Below are 26208 nucleotides of genomic sequence, written 5' to 3'. Positions count from 1 at the left end.
AACACAGACCACGGGCCAGGTTGTCTCATTACGCTACTGCCAAGTGATAAATAGTCTTGGTTTGTCCTTTAGGTTTATGCTCTGCCTAAACTTAAGGCCAGTAAGTTCTTTCTGCAAAGATTTCCCCAGGGGATTTTTTTCCCTCCATTTACCCAAGATTTCACTCATTTCATCAGTATTTACTGCATATAGATAAAGTACACCTCTGTCTCTTCCCCTCTGCCTCTGGTTTCTTGCCGGCATTTGATACAGCAGCCCAAAGAACACCCAAATCACTAATGAGGTAAAGAATTCTTTGCTCTCTGTGACTTTTAGACTCTGTGTAACTTTTCTCTGTGGGAAATACTGCCCGTTTTCCACGTTGGCCTGGTCCAGTCACCTCTGTGTGTGGCGCGTCATGGGTAAGAAATGATAAGCAGTTAGTGTAACAAGGAAAGCCCCACGTTTAAGCATATGGTCGAGTTTAATGCTTTATGGAGGAGAATTAAGGACCGAAGTGGGTAGAAGTTAGAGTTTGTCATTGTGGTGGCGCTGAGGTACTAATGGGGGTAAATCCTGATGCAGAGGCCTCTTCATCATTGACCCCAATGGCGTCATCAAGCATTTGAGTGTCAATGATCTCCCCGTGGGCCGAAGTGTGGAAGAGACCCTCCGCCTAGTGAAGGCATTCCAGTTTGTGGAAACCCATGGAGAAGTCTGCCCAGCAAACTGGACCCCGGATTCTCCTACGGTAGGTTTCCTTTCCAAAAGCAGTGAGACCCCAGCACAGGGTCCCAGGCCCTCACTGCCTCCAGGGCTGCTGGCCTAGAGCACCTATAAAAGGAGCCCATCCTTGGAGCAAGGGTGCAGACGGGGTGCAAGTGGGTGAGGCTGCTGAGGGGCAGGGGTTGGGGCGGGACCAGGAATCAGGCAGGCTCTTGATGTAACCTTCATCCATCTTTTAAAGGAAACGGACCACGCTTTAAAAAGTTAAAGAACTTTGGATCAAAAACTGTGAGCTTTTAACTCACTTTTAAGACCATTACCTTGAAGTCAGCTCCCTAATTAAATGTTTTTACATTTTCAGATCAAGCCACATCCAACTGCTTCCAAAGAATACTTTGAGAAGGTGAATCAGTAGATCATCCCGTGTGAACCCACCTCTTCTCACGTCAGGAGAGAGCCACAGCTGGAACTCACTTTGAGCATTTCAAAGATGATTATTTATAGAAGACAAAACACCAATTATGCTTGTACTCATAAGTAATACTCTAAATGTTTTGTTTTTGTAACATTGGCAGAGGCTTTTAAATGTCCTCACACACATAAAGCATCCTTTATTGGTAACCTCTCGATGGCTGACTAGTTTATAGGATGGTGGTTCACCTGTTCCTTGGATTGTGTCTTCAGTGGAAAGAGGAAACATTCTTTGTTGGTCTTACTTGAACCTTTATATACACCAGAATAGTACAACACACACCGAAGCTTCTGATCAAGGGTCCTGAAATTTCATCTTGAATTTCTTTGTACTAAACTGAATTTTCTTTTCAGGTGACAAAGATCATACGTAGTTTCAAGGTGTTAACATCAGTGGTCTAATTTAACTCTTGCAATGGATGTATGTGTACTTGAGACAAATGCGAATCATGGTTTTTAAAAAACACTCTGGGGGGGCGCCTGGGTGGCTCAGTGGGTTAAAGCTTCTGCCTTGGGATCCCACCATCCCACGGTCCTGGGATCAAGCTCCGCGGGAGCCTGCTTCCCTCTGCTCTGACTGCCTCTCAGCCTACTTGTGATCTCTATCAAATAAATAAATAAATCTTTAAAACAAAAACCAAAAACACTCTGGCAAAGTGACTTCAGTGATCATGAATGTCTCTCCTTCCTGAGATTAAAATAGTTCCGTATTTGTTAGCTGCATAGGGTCTACATACAATTCTAGATATTGATTGTGTGTAATTATAAAGGCTATTTATCAAATTGTATTTTGAAATCATTGTAATTCTTTTCTGAAATGCTCAATGTAAAGTACATAATAAACATTTTAAAATATTTGCATGTATAATATCATTAATTGTTGGCTCAGCTTGTATTACAGGGCTCTAGTTTTCCTTCTGACTTTATCAGCCAGCATTTTTGGAGCATTGAACTCAGGGCCCACAAAAACGAGTAAGACACTGGCTCTACACCCAAAGAACTCAGGTTCCGGCAAGAGAGAGACAGAAGCATTTAATCGTTACTTCAGTAAATCCCGAGTGCCTGCCACATGCCCCCATGCTGTTTTGGAGGCACTAGGGTGAACAAGGAAAGACAACCCCCTTCCTTCATGCAGTTCCAATCTAGAGGGGGAAACCCAGTAAATAGAATATAAATACATAGAATGTCTGGAAGGGAAACAGAGTGGAGCAAGGGCTAGAGCAGAGACGAACAAGCTACCAACTTTGGATTCTCTTCTAAGATGGGAAGTGTAAGGAAGGTTTCGACAAGAGTCACATCAACTTGTTCTAGGAGGATCACTGTGGCTCCTTTGTTAAGACTAGACCATGAAGGGGCGCCTGAGTGGCTCAGTGGGTTAAAGCCTCTGCCTTCGGCTCGGGTCATGATCCCAGGGTCCTGAGATCGAGCCCCGCATCGGGTTCTCTGCTCAGTGGGGAGCCTGCTTCCTCCTCTCTCTCTGCCTGCCTCTCTGCCTACTTGTGATCTCTGTTAAATGAATAAATAAAAATATAAAAAAAAAAAAAAGACTAGACCATGAGGGTCCTGAGAAGAGTGGAAGGGCTGGATCTGTGACATGCTTGAGGGTAGAGCCAACAGAATAATACAGGTGTGCTAAACACTGGCACACGGGAGGCATTCCTGGGGCGGAAGAGGAACACCAAGAAGGGGCACCTTACCCAGCTATGGGCATAGGGGAGAACTTCCTGGGAAAGGAGATGAACTCTGGAGGCTACAGAAAAGTGAGCCAGGTGAACTGAGCAAAAGAAGCCGTCAAGTTACGTTGGCCTGAAGAAAACCATGAGCTGGTTTCATGTCCCTGGAGGGGAAGGCAAGGCAAGGGACGAAGAGGCCAGCTGAGTATCAAAGGTCCAAACTGAACATTTTCAGTGGACCCATTGTCATATCAGGACTCACATGTTTTATCTCATTGAACCTCAACAAAACCTTAAAATAGGTATAATTATTGTCCTCATTTTACAAATGAGTAAATAGACCCACTGATACTGACTTGACCAGGACCATCCAGCTAAGTAATGGATGGTGCTGGGTCCTCAACCCAAGACTCACGAGGACCCCTGAACTTCTTAAACATCCAGGAACATGCATTCAACAAACACACACAACCCCCACCCACCCTAGCACAGGGCCCGTGGGCTAGGCGAGGCAGCAGCAGGAGGAAGGCACGTGCGTCTTTTGTCTACAACCAGCCCCTGCTTGAGCTGGTACGCAAAGGAAGGAACTTCCTTCCAAAAGGAAGGCCCCAGACAGCACTTTGCACTGTGTGAGGTGCCCCCATCACAGGCCAAGGCAGGGACCCTCACTTTGAAGGGAACTGGACCTTGTTTAATTCTCTGGTTACTTTTTAAATTATTATTATTATTATTATTTTTTTTTTTTTTTAAGATTTACTCATTTATTTTCCAGCACAACCGGGAGGTTCAGAGGGAAGAGGGAGAGAATCCGAGCAGACTCCACACTGAGCGATTGCCAGGGGCAGGGCTTGATCCTTCCACCCTGAGATCACGACCTGAGCCAAACCAAGAGCCGGAGGCTCAACCCACTGCACAATCCAGGTACCTCTAAGTTCTCAACTTTTTAAAATAAGAGCAACCACATTTTCAAATTTCACCGTGAAAATGAAGTAGCCAGCCCTGACTATCCCCAGTGCCCTCTACTCCGGACGTGAAGGGCAACTGAAGATTTTCCACCATAATGTACAAAAGGCTGGCGCACCTGTCATCTGGGTCAGATGCAGGTTCTCAGTAGGTCCTGTGATACGAGGATTCCCGTAGGTGACCCCCCCCCCCCCACCCCAGGCTGGAAGCGGCCCAGCTACCCTAACGGGAGTCACGGTTAGTTAGACTTGGTGGGTGCGAAGGTGGGCAGGCTCACGGGGACCGGAGCGGGGGTGGAGGCGTGGGATCTGGGGCGCTGGAGCGCCGGCGCGCGGTGACAGCGGGAGTTCGGAGACCGGGCAGCGGGCACACCTGGCGGCCGAGGGCAGGGCGCAGGCACGCGGCGACACCGAGCAGCGGGCGCGCCAGGAAGCCGGCAGCGGGGAGGGGGACGCGCGCGCGCGCCCGAGGCGGGGCACGTTGCCCGACTCCTCCTCCGCGCCTGGCCCCGCGGCCGCCGCCTCTCCAGCGGCCACACGGGTCCCAGGAAGCGGAGCAGCAGGAGGAGGAAGCGCGGGGGCCGAGCGGCTCGCTGGGTGCGGCGGCGCGGCTCCCTCATGGAGCCCAACGTGCGCTTCTGGATCGCCGAACGTCACGTACGGCCCGGGCCCGGCGCGGCAGGGGGCGGGGTGGCCCTGGGCCCCGTGAAGTCGCCGCGAGGAGTCGCCGGCTGGCCCGGGTGACCTTGGGCAGGCCACGTGGTCGCACCACCCGCCTACCCACCTCAGACCCGGGGAGGGGACGAAGGGGAAACCCATGAGTGCGGGATGCGGACAGCCACGGTTGTTACCGCGTGTCACCTCCGCCCCAGGCCTGGCTAGCGAGGGTCGCCACTAGGTCGTCCTGCCCCGGGGAGTCAGCTCCCCCGTCCCCCGCAGGTGTGTGTCCTCTGCTGCCTGAGCTGTTCCTGAGCATCAGGTTGGAGAGGAACAGGTGCTCTCAGGAGCCCCCAGCCTCCCAAGCCGGTAGGCTCGACCACTCAAATGACGCGGTGGTCGTGGGCTGCCGCCCAGGACAGGAAGTCGCTCCGGCCCCGCCTCCAGGCGGTGACTGGGCGGCGCTGCCCAATGGAAATGTGATGCGAGCCGTATAGGTCACTTAAAATTTTCTAGTAACCACGTTCGAAGGGGTAAAAAGGAACAGCTGAAATTAACTTTAATAATATATTTATTTAGCCCAACAAATATATTAACATTTCAACACTTAATCGATATAAAAATTATTAGTGAGGTATTTACATGCTTTTTTTTTTTTTTTTTCCCTAGAAGGTCTTTGAAATCTGGGTATATTTTACACATACAGCATACTTCATTTTGGCCTGGCCACATTTCAAGGGCTCCATAGCCACATGAGGCTAACTGGACAGTATAATTCTAGGGTGTTCTCTTTCAGCCTTACCTAAAGTAGGGCCCAGACAGGTTTTCTTAGGTGGGAAAGTTGAAAGGGACAGGGAGCTCAAGCTTTCCTGGCAGAGCCAGGACTCAAAGTTGGGGGGGGGGGGGTACCCTTGGGAGCAAATCATGCCTCCAGGTGTGATCAAGCAGCCTTTACTAAGGCCTTGCTGGGGGTGTCCTGTTCTTTATGACTCAAGTTAAGCCTTATAACAAGGATAAGAGGGTAAAGAAACAAACTCTGAGATCCTTCTAGGTAGTTGGTTCAAGGTCTTTTGTGGGATGCGGACTAGGCCCACTTGACTCCAAAATCTGGGCTTTTAACCTTCAAGAGTAATTTGATATTGGAGTCATTAAGAGCACAAGTTAATGAGTCCTTTCCTAGCTGGGCTTCCATGGGTATGTTCTTGAGCTTTTCTATGCCTCTTTCCTCACCTTTAAGATCCTGGGGATCTTAAGATCCTGAAGATTCCTGGAGGTGCTTCCATTAAAAGGCCCTGTAAGGGTCTCAAAAATAATGCTTATTATTATTATTACCATATTGTCTCTTTTTCTGCCACCATTAACCTCTCTGGTGCTTTTCTCCCTCTTAAGTCTTTCATTCAGAGATTTCTTCAGTGGACAGAATTGTTGGATCCTACAAATTTGGTCGTTTCAATTGTAAGTACTTCCTTGTTTTCTGAGATAAGACATTTTACATTTTATTCTGAAATGTGAAGACTGCATCCCTTTGAAAGCAATTGAGAGAGAGAGAGCGCCAAATCCTAACCACTAGACCACCAGGGAGGTTCCTTTGAAAGCAATTGAAACAGAATCCATATATATTATGTTTTATTCCTTCCAAATGAGCTCATTAGATTGGAAGGTTGATAAACAAAAGCAGACCAGTAACATCAATGTTGGTGTTGCTGCTTCAGAAGGGATCAAAACAAGTCCCTGGTAACGGAAGACAGATGGACAAAGGTGGCCACCAGACAAAGGTGGCCACTGACCTAGACCTAGGGTGCTACGGGAGGGGTGCGGCAGGAAACTCAGGGAGGGTGTTGAGGGAAAGCTGGAAGGAGGAGGCAGGCAGGAAAGGCCAGACAGAGGGGACTATAAGCAAACCCCATGGGAGAGAGCAGGTGGTCCAGTCAGTGGTGCTTTTAATGTGGGGGAGCAGACAGGCCCGCAAGGGCTTCATATGGTCCTTCATATGGGAGGGGTTGTATTTGGCCTACAGGGCCAAGGTGAGGATTGTGTTCCAGAGGGTCTCTTTGGTCACCACGTGGCGAGTAATCAGAGGGGACCAGACGGTAGGTAGGGAGATCTTCTCAGGGGATGGCTCGCCTGTCCAAGCGGAGACAAGGGTTTGCACCAGGTGTGGCCGAGGGCTCAAGAGGAGGAGATAGTGTATCCCCAGCAGCAGTCCTTCAGGGCCAGACCCACAGGGACACTCCCATCCTTGTTTGCAAGATCTTCCACGCAGCCTTGTTTGGAATAGAGAAAAACAACCTGAATTCCCATCACCAGGGAAATAGAGAAACATAACATGGTATACAGTGGAACACTAATAAAAGTTAAAAGTGATGATCTAGTTATCAATGTATATATTAAGTGGAAACAGTATACATGATGCTAAAGGGAAAACATGTCTACAGTGTTTAATGGAAAAAGCAGGATGCGTAAAGGACAATATTTATGCAAATTACAATATAAAGACCCAACACTACTACTTTGTTTACAGATACATGTATTTGTATATATATAAGTATAAAAAAGTGGACTCGGATTAATACCTTGAACTCATAATAGTGGTTATTTCTGATAGAATGGGGAGACACAAAACTGGGGGTGATGGCTTTTGGGGGGAAAAAAAGAAAAAATTGGAAGCAGATAAGACTGAATGTTTACCATTGTTAATTCTGGGTAAGGGGATTGAGTGTGTACTCATTTCATTGTCTTTTCTGTATTTAATTCTTTTTTCTCAAATTAAGAAAAAATGAAGAGAGGAAGTAAGCCTGAATGGACCAGATGTGGGAAGAAGAGAGAGGAGGGACTTCCAGTTTCCTAACTTACAAAGCCAGGCGGATGGGGGTAGCACTCAAGGAGATAGCTGTCCTAAGCTGTCTAGGGGCAGGGGGAGGTGGCAGCCACCAGTGGGTCAAGCTGCTGGACCTCTAATTCTGGATGACACACAGCACTGTCCTCATGGAAACTATCAGGGAGCAGAGAGCCTTGGCCACGTGTTGCATTGAAATCAGGTGTAAATGAGCGTGGGATTCCTAAATCATTTGGACAGATCTAAATCATGGTATCATTGCTTGATTTCTTTCTATCTGATTATAGGAAAAAATAGAGAAATCAAGGCAACTATTGTTAACAAATGAAGATGCAGCCATCCGGGACTTGGAGAACCAAAGGGTATGTCTCCTGTGCTGGGTTCAAGATTGGATGTGGTTGCCTTCAGGAGATCTCTGCTTGCATGGTCTGAAATCAGGTGGAGTTTTGTCATTAGTAAACACCACCCAAGGGATCTGCTTTTCAAAACTTGGTTAGTGTTTTTAGATGTAATTAGAATTCTTTTTCATTAACCAGATTACTAGTAGGAGAAACTAGTATTAAGGAGAAAAAAAACTCCTAGGGTTCTTCTGTGCTCAGATATTAGTGGGGATTCTCTGTGGCTGATCCCTACAGCCCCATGACAAACTCCAGAATGCAGACAGGCCTCTGAAGTCAGAATCTATTTCCCATTAGAGGCAATGTTCCAGATCAGGGTTACACTCCTGCCCCAAGACTTAAACCAGTATTTGTTGTCTATCTTGCCGTGGATGGGGCTTTCCAGAGTCCACAAACATCACTCCCGTCAAGCAGCCTGTGGAAAGCACACAAGTGTCACTTGCAAATGGCCTGCTCTTTTCTGAGCCAGGGGTAGGCTGGATTCAGGGACTCCCTTGAGGGCTAAGTTAGGTGTTGGCCTTGAGCCCTCTCCAAGGTAAGAGACTGAGGATTTGGGGGGGCACTTGGGTGGCTCAGTTGCCTTCAGCTCAGTCTGCCTTCAGCTCAGGTCGTGGTCCCAGGGACCTGGGATCAAGTCTTACATCGGGCTCCCTGCTCCTCGGGCAGCCTGCTTCTCCCTCTCCCTCTGCCTGCTGCTCCCCCTGGTTGTGCTCTCTCTCTCTCTCTCTCTCTGACAAATAAATAAAATCTTTTAAAAAAGAAAGAGAGAGACTGAGGACATTATAATGTTCTGGTTATTTTCTTTCTATGGATCATCTTATTGCTTATTGTTACTTCATTTGTTTGTTTGATTCATTTATTTTTGATTTGTTCTAGCCGCGTGGCATTGAACAGTTCTAGCCTTCACTCTGAAAAAGGCAGAGTGGGGACACCTGGGTGGCTCAGTGGGTTAAAGCCTCTGCCTTCGGCTCAGGTCATGATCTCAGGGTCCTGGGATCAAGCAGGGAGCCTGCTTGCCCCTCTCTCTCTGCCCGTCTCTCTGCGTATTTATGATCTCTCTCTCTGTCAAATAAATAAATAAAATCTCAAAAAAAAAAAAAAGGCAGTGTGAAGATGGCAGCAGAAATTAGACCGGAGTGGAGATGGGTTTTTTTCTCTTCTGCTGCCAATTTACCTTTAAAAGCTGTTGCTTATTTTTTCTCTTGTTAGATAAAAGACGCCTGGAAGAGAAGTCTCGTAAGTTTCAGCCCTTCCCTAATTTTTACCTCCGACAAAAACAAAGCCCAACATGAGTCTAAGCTTTGTGTTTACTTTTGTGAAGTCAACAGTGCATCCTGACAGCGGCAAACTGATCCCCGTTCCGTTTCGCCCTGCAGGTGAGCGGATTCTAATTTTCAGAAGTGGGTTGGGAAAACATGGTTTGTAACAGTTCAAAAAGTCTGCCTGCCTTATTATTATTATTATTATTTTATTATTATTATTTTCCTAGAAGGATTTCTGACAGTGAGTCTGGAAATCACAGCTTAAAAAGGATGTTTGCATCAGAGTCTGGGGTTGATAGTGGAAAAGAGCAGGTTTGGGATCTGGAGCTGTGTCCAGTCCTTGGAAAGATCTGGGGCGTTAGGGGTGAGGATGTGGAGGCCGCTTTGCTCTGTCATCTCCCAAGAAACACACAATCATTTCGTTGGTGGTTCCAGAACTTGTAACTCAAAAGTGTTTTGGACTCTGTGTAGTATTCTCTCTCCTTGTATGTTAACTATCATGAGGGGAATAAAACCCATGATTGTACATGTTAACTATCATGAGGGGAATAAAACCCATGATTAACCCACTGAGCCACCCAGGTGTCCCCACTCTGCCTTTTTCAGAGTGAAGGCTTCTGTTATAAACAAGAAACTGGAAACAACATGAATATCCAACAATTCAGACTGTAGTTAAATAATCCATTAAAAAGACTGAGGTACTGGGGCACTTTAACAGTGGGTTAAAGCCTCTGCCCTTGGCTCAGGTCATGATCTCAGGGTCCTGGGATCAAGCCCCACATGGGGCTCTCTGCTCAGCAAGGAGCCTGCTCCCCCCCTCCCCCGCCTGCCTCTCTGCCTGCTTATGATCTCTCTCTCTCTCTCTGTCAAATAAATAAATAAAAAATCTTAAAAAAAAAAAAAAAAGAAAAGAAAACGTTTAAAAAAAGACTGAGGTACCTCCTGTGTGCTAGTGTAGAAGAATGGGTCTCTAGGAACTAGTATTAAGGAGGAAAAAGGCAAAGTATAAAACAGCATATAGTAATCCTCTTTGTGTGAATAAGTTCTGTGGGCAGAAGAGAGCGTGCAAGTTTGCATCTGTCCTGATAGATGTTGTGAAGGAAAAACCCTTGCTCCTCCTCTCGATGCTTCACTTTTTTTTTTTTTTAAGCCTATCCATGTGAGTTGGCATTCTTTTAAGTAATCTCTACACCCAACATGGGGCTCAAACTCATGACCCCTGAGATGGAGAGTTGCACGTTCTACCAGCTGAGCCCACCAGGTGCCCTTGAGGTTTCACTTCTGATACCCGAGGTGCAGGCTTTTCCCACAGCCTTCAATTCTGCAGCACCCGCAGCATGTCCTACAGTTTTCACTCTTTTCACTCTGATCCTCTTGACCTGGAGGCAGCAGGAGACCCCACGAGTGAAGGGCTCAGTCCCACAAGACCACCCCCACTTCAGATGCCAACTGAAAGTCCAGATTCTCACCTGGACGTCTGAGCAACCCGCTGTAGGTTGGAGCTTCCCACACCTCCCTCCTTGGGTTTGAAATTGCTGGTATAGCTCGCGGAACTCGAGAAGATGGTTTCCTTACTAGGTTCTCCATTTATTAAGAAAAGGAACGGATGGAAGAGATGCGCAGGGCTTTGGGGGTGGAGCTGGGGAGGGCGGGGCTTCCACACCCTCTCCAGCTCTCCGCCCATGCTCAGCAAACCAGAAGAGCTGCCGCTGCAGGACGAGAGGCTTTGTTAGTATGGTGGACGAAATCCCAGGCCACTGTGACTAGCCCTGCCTCCAGCCCCTTTTCCCTCCCTGGAGGTGGAGGCAGCAGGTGCGACTGAGAGATCCAACCCCCTTTTCCCCCCTCCCCACCCCTTCCCCTAGCAACCAGCCCCCTCCTCAGGGGCTTTTCAAACATCCCCTTATTAACATCAACTCAAGTGAGGTGGAAAGGGGCTGTTAGGGTAAAAAAGACACCCATTTCACCCTTTTTTTTTTCTTTAAGATTTTATTTATTTATTTGACAGAGAGAGAGAGATCACAAGGAGGCAGAGAGGCAGGCGGACAGAGGGGTGGGGAGGGAAGCAGGCTCCATCCCAGGACCCTGAGATCATGACCTGAGCTAAAGGCAGAAGCTTAACCCACTGAGCCACCCAGGCGCCCTCCATTTCACGTTTTTATTGCTATTCTTGGGAAATTCCAAGGGTTTTAGGATCTCTGTGCTAGGAACAGGCATGAAGAGCAAATCCAGGTTTCTTCTCATAAATGATGGCATCACGAGTGTGCTCGGTTTGCCGTGAAGGATGAATAGGTTATCACCTCTTGCCTCCAGTGAGAAGGACTGCGAAGGCCGGAGGGGGCCTCCTTAGGTCTTTCTGGATGGTGCTGACTGAAATGCTTGCCTTACGCACATGGTTGTTATTAGGAAAAGTAACAGAATGAGTAAATAGACTGTCCTTTGGTGCCCATGCTTTCAGGGTGCTAGAGGACAGGTTCTCGGCTTGGGGGGGTGCCCCTTTCTGGCCTTCTCTCTCGGCCTGGGCAGTGGCGGTCACTGACCCTCTTCTCTTCTTTGCCAGCTTTCCTACCTTTCACGGCGCCCATGGTGAGTCGGCTTGACACCCCAGGTGCAGGAGGACGTCCCTCATCTCCTAACCTCAGTGGTTTGTGTCCTCCTGCTCCGGACCCCTGTCCCACCACAGCCTGGTAGATGGCTGTGGACCCTCGTCTCTGACCCTTGTCTGCTACTCACGTGACTTCACCCTGTCTGCACGCTTCCCTAGTCAGGCACCCCAGCCTGTGCAAGGTCCCAGTGTCATAAGGTAATCCTTTCTTTGGATGCCTAGTGTGCGCAGAGCACTACCGAGGAGATGGAGGACAGGCTCCCTGCCTCCAGCGCACGTTATCATCCGTTACCTTCTCTCCCTTGACCCTTAGCCCCCCTACTTACCCTCATTTGGGATCTGGAACTGCTCCCCAGCGAGGCTGTCCCACCTGGACTCTCACGAGGTGCTCTCACAAAGGGACCGCCTTCTCTGTCACTTCTTCCACACCTGCCCTGTGGCTGTGTCCACTTGGGAGTGCGTACTCCCCAGCTACCCCATCCTGTAGCATCGCACAGCTTGGAAGCTGGGACCACCGTGAGACGCCCCCAGGTGTCCTCAGTGTCCTGTAGGTGTTCACTGAGCATTGCTCGCCACCGCCTGGCCGCCTCCTCATCCCAGCTCCTGGTGGGGGGTGGGGGGGCCTCAGTGCAACATCTTCCCTGCAAAGTTCTTTGCCCCCTGGCAAGCTCTCCCTCCCCCCAAACACTTAAACTCCGCTTTATTTTCTTAAAAGGTATTTTTCTCAATGCTGTCGGTAAAAAGTCTGAAGTCCCTGATTTTACCTCAGGTAAAAACCATTTCTATTTCATGATTCCTGCATTCTTCGGTGCTCAAATGATCGTAGTGTGTGATCTGTGTGCCTCTGTCTTTCTGCAGGTTTCCTTCTATACCTACACTACGACGTTCAACATGGTCAACGGGAATGCAAGTTATGTGAGTATCATGAGGCCCAGGGGATAGACAATTCTGTGTTATTTCTTTTAGAGTTTGTTTGTTTGTTTGTTTGTTTGTTTTAATAATCTTCCCTGGGTAAAACCATGTGTTTGCTGAATATTTACTTTTGTTTCTTCCTTAGAATCGTCGCCTATATGAGAGTCTGTTACTAGGGACAGGAGTGATTGCCTCTTCTTCCTTTTTTGGAGTGGGTATTTTAAAAATCTGCCAAATCTGTTTCATTCCTCAGATCAAAAGAAACTATTCTGAATTACAGATTTGTTTCAGCTGAAACAATTTAGAAAGTATGGCTAAGGGGCTCCTGGGTGGCTCAGTCAGTTAAGCCTTCCGCTCAGGTCATGATCCCGGGGTGCTGGGACCAGGTCCCACGTCAGGCTCCCTGCTCAGCTGGGTGTCTGCTTCTTCCTCTCCCTCTGCCCATTGCTCTCCCTGCTTGTGCGCTCTCTCTTTCTCTGTCAAATAAATAAATAAAATCTTTTTAAAAAGAAAGGAAGAAGGAAAGTATGGCTAAGACAGAAGAAGGGAAGTGGTCACCTGTCATCCTGTCACTCCCTGAATAAGCATATGAGTATCTCAGGTTTCTAGGCATATACTCAGTACTCTTACCTTTTTAAAAAATTTACTTAAGAAAAAAAAATTTATTTAAGCTACATAAACATGATATACATGTTGTGCATTGCTTTGAATATCAGGATACTATGATGGTTAAAAATATAAACATTAGAGTCAGATAAGCCTGGGCTGGCCTCAAGGCTCAAATTCTTAGCAGCTCAGAGACTCTGGACAAGTTACCTCCCTAAGCCTCCGTGTGTTCCTCTGATAATCAGGCGAACACCTCAGTGTTGCAAGAATTAGAAAATACATGGAGAGCACTTGTGGTGGCCCGCGCTGGGATAGGAGCTAGGTCGATGCCAGCTCTCTGCTACTGAGTGTGTTCAGCTGACTCTTTGGTCCTGTGCAATAATGGTTTTTCTCTCTTCTTTTTCTAGTTATTTCCTGTTTTGTTCCAGATGCGGGTGAATCACGTTTTGTTGAAAAGAGCCCTTCCCATCATCATTCTCAGTAAGCAGGAAGCATGTGATCTCCGTGCCCTTTGAGCCTTCCTACACCTTCAGGGACAGCCTGGTCCCTTGGCCACATGGTGATTGATGACAGCTGCAGCTTGCAGCTTCCCGAGGCCTCCAGGCCCAAGTTGGGTCCTTGGTTTGAGAAGTGACACTTGCTCTGTAGCTGTGTTTTCCACTATCAAAGGATGAACACACACCCGGGAACACAGATTCACCCTAAAGACAGGGCCAGCCCTCTGCGTGTTCAGTTTCACTTTGTCCTGCCAAAAACATGTGGGTAGTAATGTCATTCCTCCATTTCCAGATGGGGAGGCTGAGCCAGGAGGGACTTTAAGGAACTGTCCTAGGGTCATACACGGAGGAGTGGGTGGCCTAGGGGACTCCAACCCGGTGGGCTGACTCCAGTGGAAGTGGCAGATATTAACCAATGGTTTGAAGTTTGCCAGCCCGCAGGTTCACTGACTCACACCCCAGATATGAGTTTGAAAACTGTAACGGTTTGAAGCGTTGGCAGAATGATCTCAATTGGGGAAACTGTTACAGAAACCTAGTCAGACCAGCTACAGCACAAAAGGGGGCCATATTTCAAGGACCCAGGGATTTGTCCTGGAATTCTGTCAGGGGCCTGGACTGGACCTGCAGGGGTGCCAGAGCCTGGCACTGGGTCGTGGTCAGGACCCCAGAGTGGGAGGCCAGCGGTTCTGACCCTGCTCCAAAGCCCTGGGACAGAGCATAGTTGGCCAACTCCTGACCACTTGAGGGGTGGGGAAGCATGGCCATCAGAGAAAGACGCTTGACACCAGAAAGGATGTTCCTCCGTTGGAGCAAACTCAGCCGCCATGGTGCATTTTCTTCTTCACACCCACAGCCCACGTTAGTGGAATGAATGTTGTTGCCACCCGAAGTCTGGAGCCCATTCGAGGCATTGAAGTCATGGACAAAGAAGGCAATATCATGGGCTATTCCAGAAAAGCCGGGACAAAGGTAGGAGGACGCCATGGATCCCTAGCTGGCTTGCCTTTTGGCTAGAGCATGGAGTTGTCTGTGTGAGAGCTTAAAAGTCTTCCTTCTATCTTGCCTTATCCTTTTTCCCCGCATGTGGAGGGAGTGGTTTTATATTTTGCACCATGATGTTTAAAAGATGATGCGTTAGTCTGGGTTTCCAGACAAACAGAACCAATAGGATATTGATTGATTGATTATAATTGGCTCACGCAATTGTAGGGCTTATAGGCTAGTCAGGTGTCAGCCCCAGCGTCAGGGGCTAGAAACTCGCCAACTCCTGGCAGCTAGAAACACAGGAGCCTGTGCTGTCGTCTTCAGGCAGGTATTCTTCTTTGGGGGAACCTTCTAGATTTTGCTCTCAAGGCTCTCCAGCTGATTAAATGAGGCCCAGTCACACTGTGGAAAGTAATCTTATTTAAAGTTAACAGACTGTAGATGTTAGCCACATCTACGCAGCGGCACGACAGCATGACTGACCGCCACCAACGGGCCCCCGCCAGATGCTGGGCCACTCTCCGAGGGTGAGATCCTGTTCTTCCAGCTGAGCGTCTGGCCCTCGGGCTGCTCTGTGCTCGTGGAAGTTGGTGAACCCCCTCTCTGGGTTTAAGAGAAATGTTTCTTCTCCACCTCACAGCAGATTTTCTTATAGTCTTCATCTTGAAGGACCAGTTTGCTCTCATAGAGTGGCCTGCAGCGCCTGAGTGGCTCAGTCAGTGAAGCGTCTGCCTAGGGCTCGAGTCATGATCCCAGGGCCCAGGGGTAGAGCCTCGCTCGAGTCAGGCTTCCTACATGGCTGGGAGCCTGTTTCTCCCCTTCTCTCTCCCTCTGCCTCTCCCTCTGCTTGTGCATGTGCTCTCTCTCTCAAATAAATAAACAAAATCTTTAAAAAAAAAATGGCCTAAAGAAATTCAGTGCTCTGACCAGAATGCCTCCTACAGGCCTCAATTTTTAATAAGATTTATTATTAACTATTTTATTCTTTTGATCGATTCAACACAGTGGCTTCTGTGTACACTTAGCTCAGAGAAACTGGGATGGCCTAGGGTAGTCATTTTGGCTGTGTACTTTTTTAAAAATACCTTTCTAGCAGGTGAGGTTTTTTTTTTTTTTTTTTGGTCTCCATGAAGTGACGTTAGCTAAAGAATGGAATTTGAGGCAGTTGTTTACAAATGGCACGAGGAACAGCACGGAACAGCCGGTGCAAAATGAAGGGAACAGCTTCTCATGGTGTCTGTGTCTAAGGGGCCCCCTGTCGGGACATCTCCTGCCCCCTGTGTTGGCAGAAGAGGAGGTCAGAAAAGATGGCTGTTCATTCAGTCAGTAAATACATCATTGCTCACCTCACAGAGCACATTCCTCTAAACCCTACCTGCAAGTCACAAAGCTGTATCATAAACCATGAGGTATGTGCACCAGATTCCTGCCAGCCCGTGCAGTGGCATGTCTGAAAATAGTGGCCACTTTCCTAAACGAATTACAGTAGAAACACAGTAATTACAGGTAACAAGGGGAGAAGTGGCTGCCAAAAATAAAAACCTTGCTTTTGAAATAAAGGTTTTGTGCCTAAGAGCCACCCCAGTGAGATGTTTTTATTGAGATATAATTTACATACAATAAAATTCATCCATTGTGAGAGTCTAGTTTGATGAATTTTAGTAAATGTAAGCAGTGATACAGTTATCACCGCAGTCCAAATTTAGAACATACTCATCCTAAAAATTTCCCTCGTGCCCACTGAGTCACTCCCTTTTCCCAGCCCCAGAGAAACACTGATCTGCCCTATGTCTTCATACTTTTGATTCTGCAGAACTTTCATGTAAGTGGCTTGTACAAGTGTTTTTGGTGCCTGACTCTTCACTCTGGAGTACCGTGTACCCACCATCAATCTGTTGCTTTTTTTCTGGCGAGCAGCCTCGCATGGATGGCGGTACCGACCGCATCTGCAGATCCCTTCCCCAGGCAGTGGGTGTCTGCACTGTGTCCAGTCTAGGGCTGCTCTCAGCGTGCGCGGGTCTTTATGTGGACGTCTGTTTGTGTTTCTCAGTGGCTCCCTTTACCTGCAGGGCATTAGAGCTGCTGTAAACTGTGCACACAGCAGAGGAGAAGAGAGCACCTGTTTAATCTGCGACTTGCCCCTCTGCACCACACGCCGCCAGGTGCTGCGCTAGGCTCACCTTGGCCACGCCCTTAGCTGCTCAGCCACGCCCTCAGCCGGCTCGGCCACGCCCTCAGCCGCAGGTGCTCAGCCTCCCAGGGGAGGCAGGCGACCTCACGCCCCACAAGCTGTGTGGGTGTCTAGCCCGGATATCTAGTCCGTCTCTCCGGGAAGAATTTCATTTTCTGTATGGAAGGCCAATTTAGGATAAAAGGAAGATTTGATGCTCTGCCCCCCCCCTTTTTTCCTGTTTTATGTCTATCTTCCTCTGAAGAACAGAGTCTGCAACTGTGCGTAAGCATAAGCATTCTTTCATCATTTCCCCGTCACCAGACGGCCTATGGTCTTTAGCTAAAATTTCAGAAACGACGCAACCAGCACTATCTGATTGTAATAGGGCACTTTTGATCAGATTTCAGGAGCCAGTCCATGCTGTTTTCCCTGGGCTGGCCTTGGAAGCCACTCAGCTGCAAACTGTCCCAGGCCTCCCGGTGCCCCACAGGACGGGTGTCCGGTTCGCACACAGGCGGACAGTCCCACTGACGTCGAAACACACCACCCTCAGCAGCCGCTTTTCTCTTCCTGAAGTGGAGTGGTCTCATGTTATATTCCTGAAGGTTTATTTATTTTAAGGATTTTATGCATTTGTTTGAGAGAGAGTAGGAGCAGTGCGCGTTGGGGTGGCAAAGGGAGTGGGAGAAGCAGACTCCCGGCTGAGGAGGGAGCTGGTTGCAGGGCTCAATCCCAGGGCCCAGAGATCATGACCTGAGCAGAAGACCGATGCTTAACCCAGTGATTGAAAGGTAAACGTGCGGTAGTCCTCAGTGACAAACCCAGCCTTCCCAGCAAGGGGGTGATTTTTCTACAGGCTGGCTTTGCTTGTGCTTAGTGAGTATTGTATTGGGCAGTTGGCAGACCAAAGGGGAGACCACAGTGGAGTCAGTGGGAAGTAAATACTCTTTTTTTTTTTTTAAGATTTTATTTATTTGACAGAGATCACAAGTAGGCAGAGAGGCAGGCAGAGAGAGGAGGAAGCAGGCTCCCTGCCGAGCAGGGAGCCCGATGTGGGGTTCAATCCCAGGACCCTGAGTTCATGACCTGAGCTGAAGGCAGAGGCTTTAACCCACTGAGCCACCCAGGTGCCCCAGGAAGTAAATCCTGGCACCTACCCCCGCCGTCCTCCAGCTCTGTACAGCGAGGGGCTGCCTCTGCTGCTCTTCATGTGCGGTATTTTCCTAAATGAGACAGGAGAGCCGCTCTTTGCTCATCTCTGTCTTGAGTTGCAGGATCCCTGGCAGTGGTCTCACTCCGTGTGCTAAGGTGCTTCCTTTCCATTTCCGCTAGGCCGTTAAAGATACAGCGACATCCAGGATAGTACTGTTTGGGACCACCGCTTTCATCCCTGAAGTCTTCTCACACTTTTTTGTAAGGTAAGAGGCACACTCACCTCCCCAGGTAGGAATAAACATTCGACACTCAAAATCCTTACAAAACTCGTCAAACACTGAACCTGGTGGGAGGGACAGAAGAAGTTTGTTCAGTCATCTTCCCGCTAAACTCTCTTCATCACAGCTGATGGTTCCACAGCGTGGAAACCAGATGTGCACGTTCCTTAACCCTGGTCTCTCACCCAGGCCCTCTCCTCTGTTAGCTTTGTGTTCCCCAGGCACGTCCCAGCACCTACTGAGGTGTGGCCCCTCGAGTCTTGAACGCCAGGCTGAGGTGATTCTCAGGTTTTCCTGGCTCCGGTATGCTGGGAGGATTGCTGCAGCCTGTCTTCCCTCCGCACGGCAAGCGGGTGTTAAGTTAGCCCGAGTGGCCCAGAGTCAGTGGACCATCACCCACTTGCTTCTTGCTTTTGAGAAGCAAGAAATGGCCTCTTCGGAGGAAGGCCTGGGGACCAGCCAGTGTGAGAAACCCAACACACAGTAACGTAGGCCAGAAGGCAAATGTGTTGGTTTAGATCCTGGCTGTGGGCAGGGGACCTGTGTAGCCTGTGGCCACCGAGCAGGAGCTCTGGTCCTTGTCGTCTCCATGCTGTGAGCTCCCTCCGTCCTGCCACACACTGGCTGCTTCGTGTTGCCGAGGGATGTGACTACCCACACCTCCCAGTTCCTGTTCTCCAAGCATCCTGGTGAGGGATGAAAAACACAGCGGACCCCAGGGAAGGCAGAGAATGTCTTCCCCTCAGTTCCCAGACTCCCAGGGAAGGAGTCTGTTGGCCCAGATGGGGTCACCTGAACCAGTCCCCTTTGTCCAGCATGGCACGCTAGGAAGCCTTTCTCACGACCATGTGAGGAGCGCATTTTTGACAAGTAGGCGCGCGCTGCTTGGAGCCAAGTGTTACTTTCCATGGCCCATCGGCTGGATGGCGGTAGAGACTTCTGCTGGCCCAGGCTCTTCCTGGACCCCTCTGGCTGGGTCAGAGCCAGGGTGCCGGTGGAAGTCGGGGCCCTCCAGTCTGTCCCTTAGACCCCAATTGTGGCACCAGCTACCTGGGGGGAGAGATGGCGGTCGTTTCCCAGTGGCCCCCACAGCCACGAGAGTATCCACTCTGGAGTGACCTCGGCGCCCCTTCTGACTCAGCCCTTTCATCCTGCGTGAAGAAACCCCAGGCTCAGAAAGGGGAAGTGACTCACCCGACACCACCTGGTCTGTCTGTGCAGACCCCCACCAGACCCAGGACCCTGGGTCTCTGACTCCCGGGCTGGGGTTCTTCACCTCTTCCCGCACTGTCTCTCACGTCCTCAGAGGTCAGGGTCAGAATGTCCCAGCCGTGTCAGCAGAGCCCAGCGTCTAGAATCTGGCCTCTTACTCTTGAGCTGTGTGATTTTGGACAAGTGACTTAACTGGTCAGTGGCCATGTCCTTGTTTGTGTGAAGGGGGGATGATGACACAAACCTCACAGGGTTGTGGGGGTTCAAACAGGCAATGCCCGTGACATGCTTCACCGTGGGCTTGACGCAAATCGAGCAGTCTGTCAGTGCTGCCTCTTTGTGGGTGAGTGGGAACCGAGGCATGGGCCACAGCTGCATGCAAGACCTTTCAAGCCTGGGGCCAGCTACCCAAAAAGCCTTTAACCTTGTCTCTTACAGGACCCAGTTTTTCCGGCAGTATCCATGGTCATTGTGGACCTTCAAGCTGTCTTGTACTGTCTTAGTGATGGGACTGATGGTGCCACTTTCTTTTAGTCTATTCCCACAAATGGGACGGGTAAGTGCCCCCATTCAAATTTCTTTCTTAAAAAAAATAAATAAATAAATAAATAAACAAACAAAAATACCCCAAAACCTTTTTTCTTCTCCTTGTCAGAAGAGTAAGATAAATAATTCTAAAAAATCTGCCAAGTGTAAAAAGTATAAAAATAACTTTATTTAGGGACGCCTGGGTGGCTCAGTTGGTTAAGCAGCTGCCTTCGGCTCAGGTCATGATCCCAGCGTCCTGGGATTGAGTCCCACATCGGGCTCCTTGCTTGGCAGCGAGCCTGCTTCTCCCTCTGCCTCTGCCTGCCACTCTGTCTGCCTGTGCTCACTCTCGCTTCTCTCTCTATGACAAATAAATAAATAAAATCTTTAAAAAAAAAAATAACTTTATTTAATCCTGTCCCTCAGATCACTCGTGCAGTTTTGGATTCTGTTTTTCCTAGTGGTGTATCAGAAGCATTTTTCTGGGACACTTAAAACACCTTTGGAATAGTTTCCATAATCATAATATTCCATAGTGAAGTCCCATCCAGTGGGGCTTTCTGCAGTGACAGAAAGGTTTCATCTGTGTGCTCATACAACAGCCAGTAGCCACTGTGGCTCTGTGGCTGTTGAGCACCTGCCGTGTGGCCGACGTGGCTGAGGAGCTGAATTTTTATTCTGATTTAATTTTAAGTTGTGTCCCCACGTGCCACTAGTGGCTACTGGTTTACCGCAGTTCTGTCGACTGGGATCTACTCTAATTTATGATGAGGCAGATGACCTGGTTTCAGAGTCCCAGCTCCTCCATGACCTTGGTCAATTTGCTGACAGTCTCTGAGACTCGGTTTTCCTTTCTGTTAAGGAGAATGGAAGAGAGTAGCATCTCTGAAAAGGGTTGTTGCTGCTGTTGCGGACATCGCTGATGTAATAGATGTTACTGATTTCTGGCATTTCTGAGCTGGAAATTTCAAATGCCTGTTTCTGTCACTGAAGTTTTTTTTTTTTTTTTTTTAATTTTTTTTTTTTAAAGATTTTATTTATTTATTTGACAGAGAGAGATCACAAGTAGATGGAGAGACAGGCAGAGAGAGAGAGAGAGGGAAGCAGGCTCCCTGCTGAGCAGAGAGCCCGATGCGGGCCCCGATCCCAGGACCCTGAGATCATGACCCGAGCCGAAGGCAGCGGCTTAACCCACTGAGCCACCCAGGCGCCCTCTGTCACTGAAGTTAAAAATCAGTAATGGCTTCAAAAATATTTAAATTTCTGCAGCGAGCTTGTTCCAAACCCAAATTTTGTCATTTTAGGTTCACAGAATCATTAGTTCAGGCCATTGAGCCTCTAACAGAGGCACTTGAGGCTACCATAGATGTCTGCTCTCTTCACTCTAAGGGTGCTAAGGGATGGGATGGGGTGGGCAGCTTCTCAGTAAAATAAAACGTTAGAGAGAATATTCTTACTCTTTACAGACCCATCTGTGAGAACACGGTTTGTCACAGTAAGATTGCAGTAACAGTGACTCTTTTGCGGATACTTACTTTGGATCACATTGGTACTCAGAGAGAAGCAGGCAGCTGACCTGCAGGTTAGGTCATTGACAAAAGTCTTTCGGTCTTGGGGGAGTTCCTGCTGCTCTGCTTCCTCGATCTGGCTTCCCCCTGGGCTCTTGGATCCTGTCCACACACACAGAGGGCCTCCCCTGGTGGACCAGAAGCGAGGTGCCGGGGCCAGCTGTGAGTAAACGGGGCCTTGCCCTTGAGTAGCTATGAGAAAGCAATGGCGTGTGGCCACCAGAGGCTTTGATCTGGGGACCTGGGGAGAGAAGGAGCCACAGAGCCCAGGAATCCTGACCTGGCTGAAGTCCAAGGGAATGACGGGGTGCCTGGGTGGCTCAGTCATTAAGCGTCTGCCTTCGGCTTGGGTCATGATCCCCACATTGGACTCCCTGCTCAGTGGGAACCTGCTTCTCCTCCTCCCACTCCCCCTGCTTGTGTTCCCTCTCTTGCTGTGTCTCTGTCAAATAAATAATATCTTTTTTTTTTTAAGATTTTTATTTATTTATTTGACAGAGAGAGACATGAGAGAGGGAACAGAAGCAGAGAGAGTGGGAGAGGGAGAAGCAGGCTTCCTGCTGAGCAGGGAGCCCAAAGCAGGGCTCGATCCCAGGACCCCAGGATCATGACCTGGACCGAAGGCAGACACTTAACGACTGAGCCACCCAGGAGCCCCAAATAAATAATATCTTTAAAAAAAAAAGTCCGAGGGAAGAATCTTCTGCAGAGCTCCCTTCACTGGCGTGGAGGAGTCAGAGTCTAGAATCAACAAGTTTGTTGTTTGATAATTGGGTCTCTTTCTAGTTGTCTTGTACATGTCATCATAGGTCATGGGATTCGTCTTTCCGATGTTAGGAGTAACTCGGTTCCCTCCTCTGTGATAGCATTTTGGTGGTTCATGATTGCTTTCTGTGACTGGGGACCTTGCAGGTACAAGGTCACCCATCTTATGGAAAGGCACACAGATGAAACATTTCCGTCACTGCAGAAAGTCCCACTGGACGTGGCATCAACTATGGAATATTTTGAAGTACTGAAACCATCCCAGGTTTTTTTAAATGTCCCAGAAAAATGCTCCTGATACAGTGGCCCACCAATGGTCAGAGCAGCCCTCTCCCCCTTTACCGCCATCACTCTCCTGGGTCTCCTTGAGCCTGGCGGCCACTGGACTTCAAATGACAAGGCTGAATGGATGTGTTTGAGTCATTGGGCCAGCAAGGGAGAGACCCCCCTGCACACAGGTAGCCGCAGATGCAGTGGGATGGCAGTTGGGGAGGGGGGACACAGACACGCACAGGGCGTGTGGGCACAACGGAGGCAGCGTCAACAGTCGGCAGTGGGGGCAGTGGCAGGGGATATGACTTCTGTTTATCCAGCACCTTCTGTGTCCTGGGGACTGTGCCAGGCAGTCTCTTGTCTTTAAGACAACTTTTCAGAGTAGTTTATTCCCGTTTTACAGAAGAAGAGCTTGGGGCACGGGAGAAGATCAGAGTCCCCTGTGGGTCGTGGGGCTATGGAGGGGTGGGCTAGCTGGTGAAAGACATCACAGGCCCCCCACGGTAATAGAACTTCATATGGAGCTGATGACGGAGAGGTTTCAAGGGGGAATGGCTGAGTCGGGTTGTATGTTAGAAATACTGGATGCCACCCTGTCAGTGGGACCATCCTGGAGGCTGGGAGAGCAGCTGGGGGGCTGGAGACATTTCCTGTCTGGAGGTGGTAGGGGTTCGGAGTAAGTCCGTGGTAGTTGGTTAGAAGTAGTTGAATTGGACAAGTTAGAACCTGTGAGCATTCAGATTGGGGACGGGAGGGGAAGTGAAGAGAAAGGCATCCAGGGGGGCACCTGGATGTGTGCGTCAGATGTGATGCCAGTAGCCGGGGGCGGGGGGAAGGAAGGGCTCTGTATTAACTAGCGTTACATTCGGTTGGAACTGAGATCCAGAATAACCTTGCCCTCAACGAAGCGGAGATTTGTTCTCCCTCGCATAGTGTGGGTGTCTTGAGCCCACTGCGCAGGTGCACACACGTGTCTTTCCACATCAGCTTGATTCAGTCATAAAGCAAAGTTGATCACAATGATGAAGCAGGTTCAGGATTCCAAACTCACTGGCTTCTCACCATGTGATGAAACTTGGCTTCTTACATGGTGCACAGAGCAGGACAGAAGGCAAGCCACAGCGCACGAGTAACAGAAGGATGTAGGACGTGAACAAACCAAACGCCAGTGCAGTTGAGATGAGGCCCGGGTCCCGGCCAGGTCAGCTCCGAGCACTCGCGGCTTCTGATGTTCAAGTGGGGAAGGATCTCGGTTCTGTTCCGAGATCAGTCTGGCAGAGCCTTTGGCGGCCAGTTGCCTTTTTAAAGTGGTCAGACATAGTGGGATCACGTTAGAAGAGTCTGACGGCTTGCTGCAAAAATTCTCCCCCTTTTAAAGAGATTTAAATGGGGGGGGGGGTGCCTCGGTGGTTCGGTTGGTTAAGCATCTGAGCCATGAGATCAAGCCCAGCACTAGGAGTGGAACCTGCCTAAGGTTCTTTCCCTCTGCCCCCCGTCTGCCGCTCACATGCACTCACTCTCTTAGATAAAAGGCTGGCTGGCTGGCTGGCTGGCTTCGTTCGGTCTTGGACCCCTGCGGACCTCCTCTGCTTCTGCTTATTACCAGTTCTGGGGTTTCGGCTGATGCTGCTTCCGTCGATACTTCGTAGCTGGTACGTTTAGCCTTGTACCTTTAACTGCTCGCATCATTGCTTGACGCTGGCTCCTGCTTGACATGAGAGACTCCATTCTGCTCTCTACAATGAGGCAGCCAGCCTGGTAAGGCAGCTCTGTGTCAGAGTCCGCAGGGGTCTAATTCCTTCCGGCTCCGTAGCCACCATCCCTAGGGTTAGGCCCCATCTTCAAGGTGCAAGATGGCACCTTCCTCATTCCACGTGGCCAGGTGGCACTTCCACCTCTGGTGCCTTGGCCTAGTCATGTGGCCAAGCCGTACTGCAAGGGAAGCTGGGAACTGAGGTCTTCTGGACCTATTTCAAATTCTGCTGCTATAGAAAAGAGCAGGTGTGGCAGATGGCAGTTCTGCTACAGGCTTTCACAGAAAGGGTAACATGTGACATGTGGAAGTAATGCTTACCTGCTAGAAAGTAAACATGACCGAAAGGCTATGGGGAGATTAGGGAAAAAAGAGAATTGCCGGCCAAGCCAGGAAGGCTACATGGAAGAGGTAGGCTGTGGATGTGGATGGATTTGAACAGGCAGACACTGGGGAGGGAGGGCATTCCAAGTGGGGGTAGAGGAGAGCTGAGGAGTCCAGTGTAGCTGGGCACATGTGGCTGACGGGCCAGAGGCTTGGGGCCAGATGGCAGGTTCTGCATGGCCAGGCTGAGGAAGCAGCCTCTCCTCTGAAGGCAGCAGGTGGGTCATGCAAGGCTCTCAGGGGCCAGAGTTGAGGTGAGAAATGGAGTCTGTTGGGTCATGGACATTGGGTAAGGTGTGTGCTATGGTGAGTGCTGTGAAGTGTAAACCTGATGATTCACAGACCTGTACCCCTGGGGCTAATAATACATTATATGTTAATAAAAAAATTAAAAAATTAAAAAAAAAAGAAGACTGGCAGAGTGTTAATAAACCAGAGTGATGAATATATGAGGGTTCACTATATTCTTTCTGCATTTGTTTGTAGTTACAGTTCTCCATAATGAAGTGTTTCAGAAGTTACGTGTTTTTGCTATCTACTGGACATCACTGAAAAAAGTGGGACTGGGAAACAGATGCTTTCTGAAATTTTTTTTTAACTTCTAAGGCAAGGAAAGTTCTTCACATAAAATATGAAGAATTTGACTTTGTTTTTCAGATACAGTGCAGTGAGCTCGAAAAGGAAATTCAGTCTGTGACAGAAGAAACAGAACTCTTCTATAACAGAGGGGTATAAGGATGCGTTTTCAGTGAATTTGTTTGGTTCCTGATTGAACACCTTCCTCACTGCTTGAGGTATCCGTTTAGAGAACACTGCGGGAGGTCTGGAACCGAGGTATCCGCACCCACACGTTGCCTTACACTTACACAGGCCACGACCGTTTCAAGGCTGGTGCCTGGGCTTTCAAGCCTGGATGGAAGAAGAGAAAGGAGAGGCTGTCCTGTCTGACCCCCAGCACGGGGCGGCAGAAGGAACGGCTGATGGAGGAGTCAGTTTTCTGGGTGTTCATCAGCCTCTGAAGGATCCTGTGAAATGACTAATAAACTTATCGAAAGTTGAGTTGTTGAAAAAATAAAGTAGGAGGGTCCACCAGGCCCAGGGCCCAGGCATATCATTCCACTGATGGCCCATCTCACGGTAAACAGGAACTTCTGGTGAGCACTGAAGGCCTCCGAGCCCCAAAGCCATCCCGTCTCCCTCCTCAGCGTCCTGCCATTTTGGACTGCTTAGAATCTTTGCCCTCAGCTGTCCACCTCCTCCTCTCTCCTCACTGGAGAATGACCCTGCCTCCTCCTTCACAGTGAAAACCAGGACTGCTGGCCGGCAACAGAACCTCCTGGTGCCAAATCTCCAGGCCTCTTGCCACCCACACCCGGCCTTCCCTCCTCCTCGCAAGGTCAGCTGGGCCCTGGCCCTGGGCTCTGGGCCCCTCCCGCCTCCTGATTTCCTCAGGGCCTCGCTCTCCAGCTCCTCCCTCCTTCCCAGTGGCATACGAACTACTTGAGTCACCAGCCTTATTAAAAAAGCAAACAACTTTCGAGAGCCAAA

The 26208-nt window shown here is 49.2% G+C and overlaps 2 protein-coding genes and 1 long non-coding RNA gene across 3 annotated transcripts in view; 2 read left to right on the top strand and 1 right to left on the bottom strand.

The window, feature by feature from the left end:
* The window catches only part of PRDX3 (peroxiredoxin 3), an 8509-nt gene extending 6478 nt beyond the window's left edge, over positions 1-2031 (top strand). Inside the window, exons 6-7 of the mRNA XM_047701570.1 lie at positions 565-730; positions 1067-2031. Of these exons, the coding sequence (XP_047557526.1) occupies positions 565-730; positions 1067-1120 (220 nt within the window). The 3' untranslated portion in view covers positions 1121-2031. The remainder of the gene's footprint in view (positions 1-564; positions 731-1066) is intronic.
* On the bottom strand, positions 1529-8704 carry LOC125084345 (uncharacterized). The gene is made up of 2 exons (XR_007122610.1): positions 8635-8704; positions 1529-1656 (listed from the first exon to the last, which is right to left on the bottom strand). It is a non-coding gene; the product is annotated as an uncharacterized LOC125084345 (long non-coding RNA).
* On the top strand, positions 4272-26208 carry SFXN4 (sideroflexin 4). Its single transcript, XM_047701569.1, has 14 exons — positions 4272-4468; positions 5858-5923; positions 7592-7666; positions 8912-8938; positions 9024-9078; positions 11525-11550; positions 12285-12338; positions 12428-12484; positions 12627-12692; positions 13495-13567; positions 14441-14556; positions 18077-18162; positions 19828-19945; positions 25318-26208. Exons 1-14 carry the CDS (start codon positions 4430-4432, stop codon positions 25393-25395), a joined length of 936 nt encoding a protein of 311 aa, XP_047557525.1. The 5' UTR covers positions 4272-4429; the 3' UTR covers positions 25396-26208.

The sequence above is a fragment of the Lutra lutra genome, chromosome 14, assembly GCF_902655055.1.
Source record: "Lutra lutra chromosome 14, mLutLut1.2, whole genome shotgun sequence".
Classification (NCBI taxonomy): Eukaryota; Metazoa; Chordata; class Mammalia; order Carnivora; family Mustelidae; genus Lutra; species Lutra lutra.
Note: the sequence above shows the minus strand (reverse complement) of the source record. Positions and strands in the feature narration are given on the sequence as shown.

Bases quoted from the DNA above. Each gene is read 5' to 3' on its own strand.
- SFXN4 (XM_047701569.1), top strand. From the start codon at position 4,430: ATGGAGCCCAACGTGCGCTTCTGGATCGCCGAACGTCAC. The intron at 12,693-13,494 runs GTGGGTATTTTA...TTCTTTTTCTAG, and splicing joins CCTCTTCTTCCTTTTTTGGA to TTATTTCCTGTTTTGTTCCA. The intron at 18,163-19,827 runs GTAAGAGGCACA...TGTCTCTTACAG, and splicing joins TTCTCACACTTTTTTGTAAG to GACCCAGTTTTTCCGGCAGT.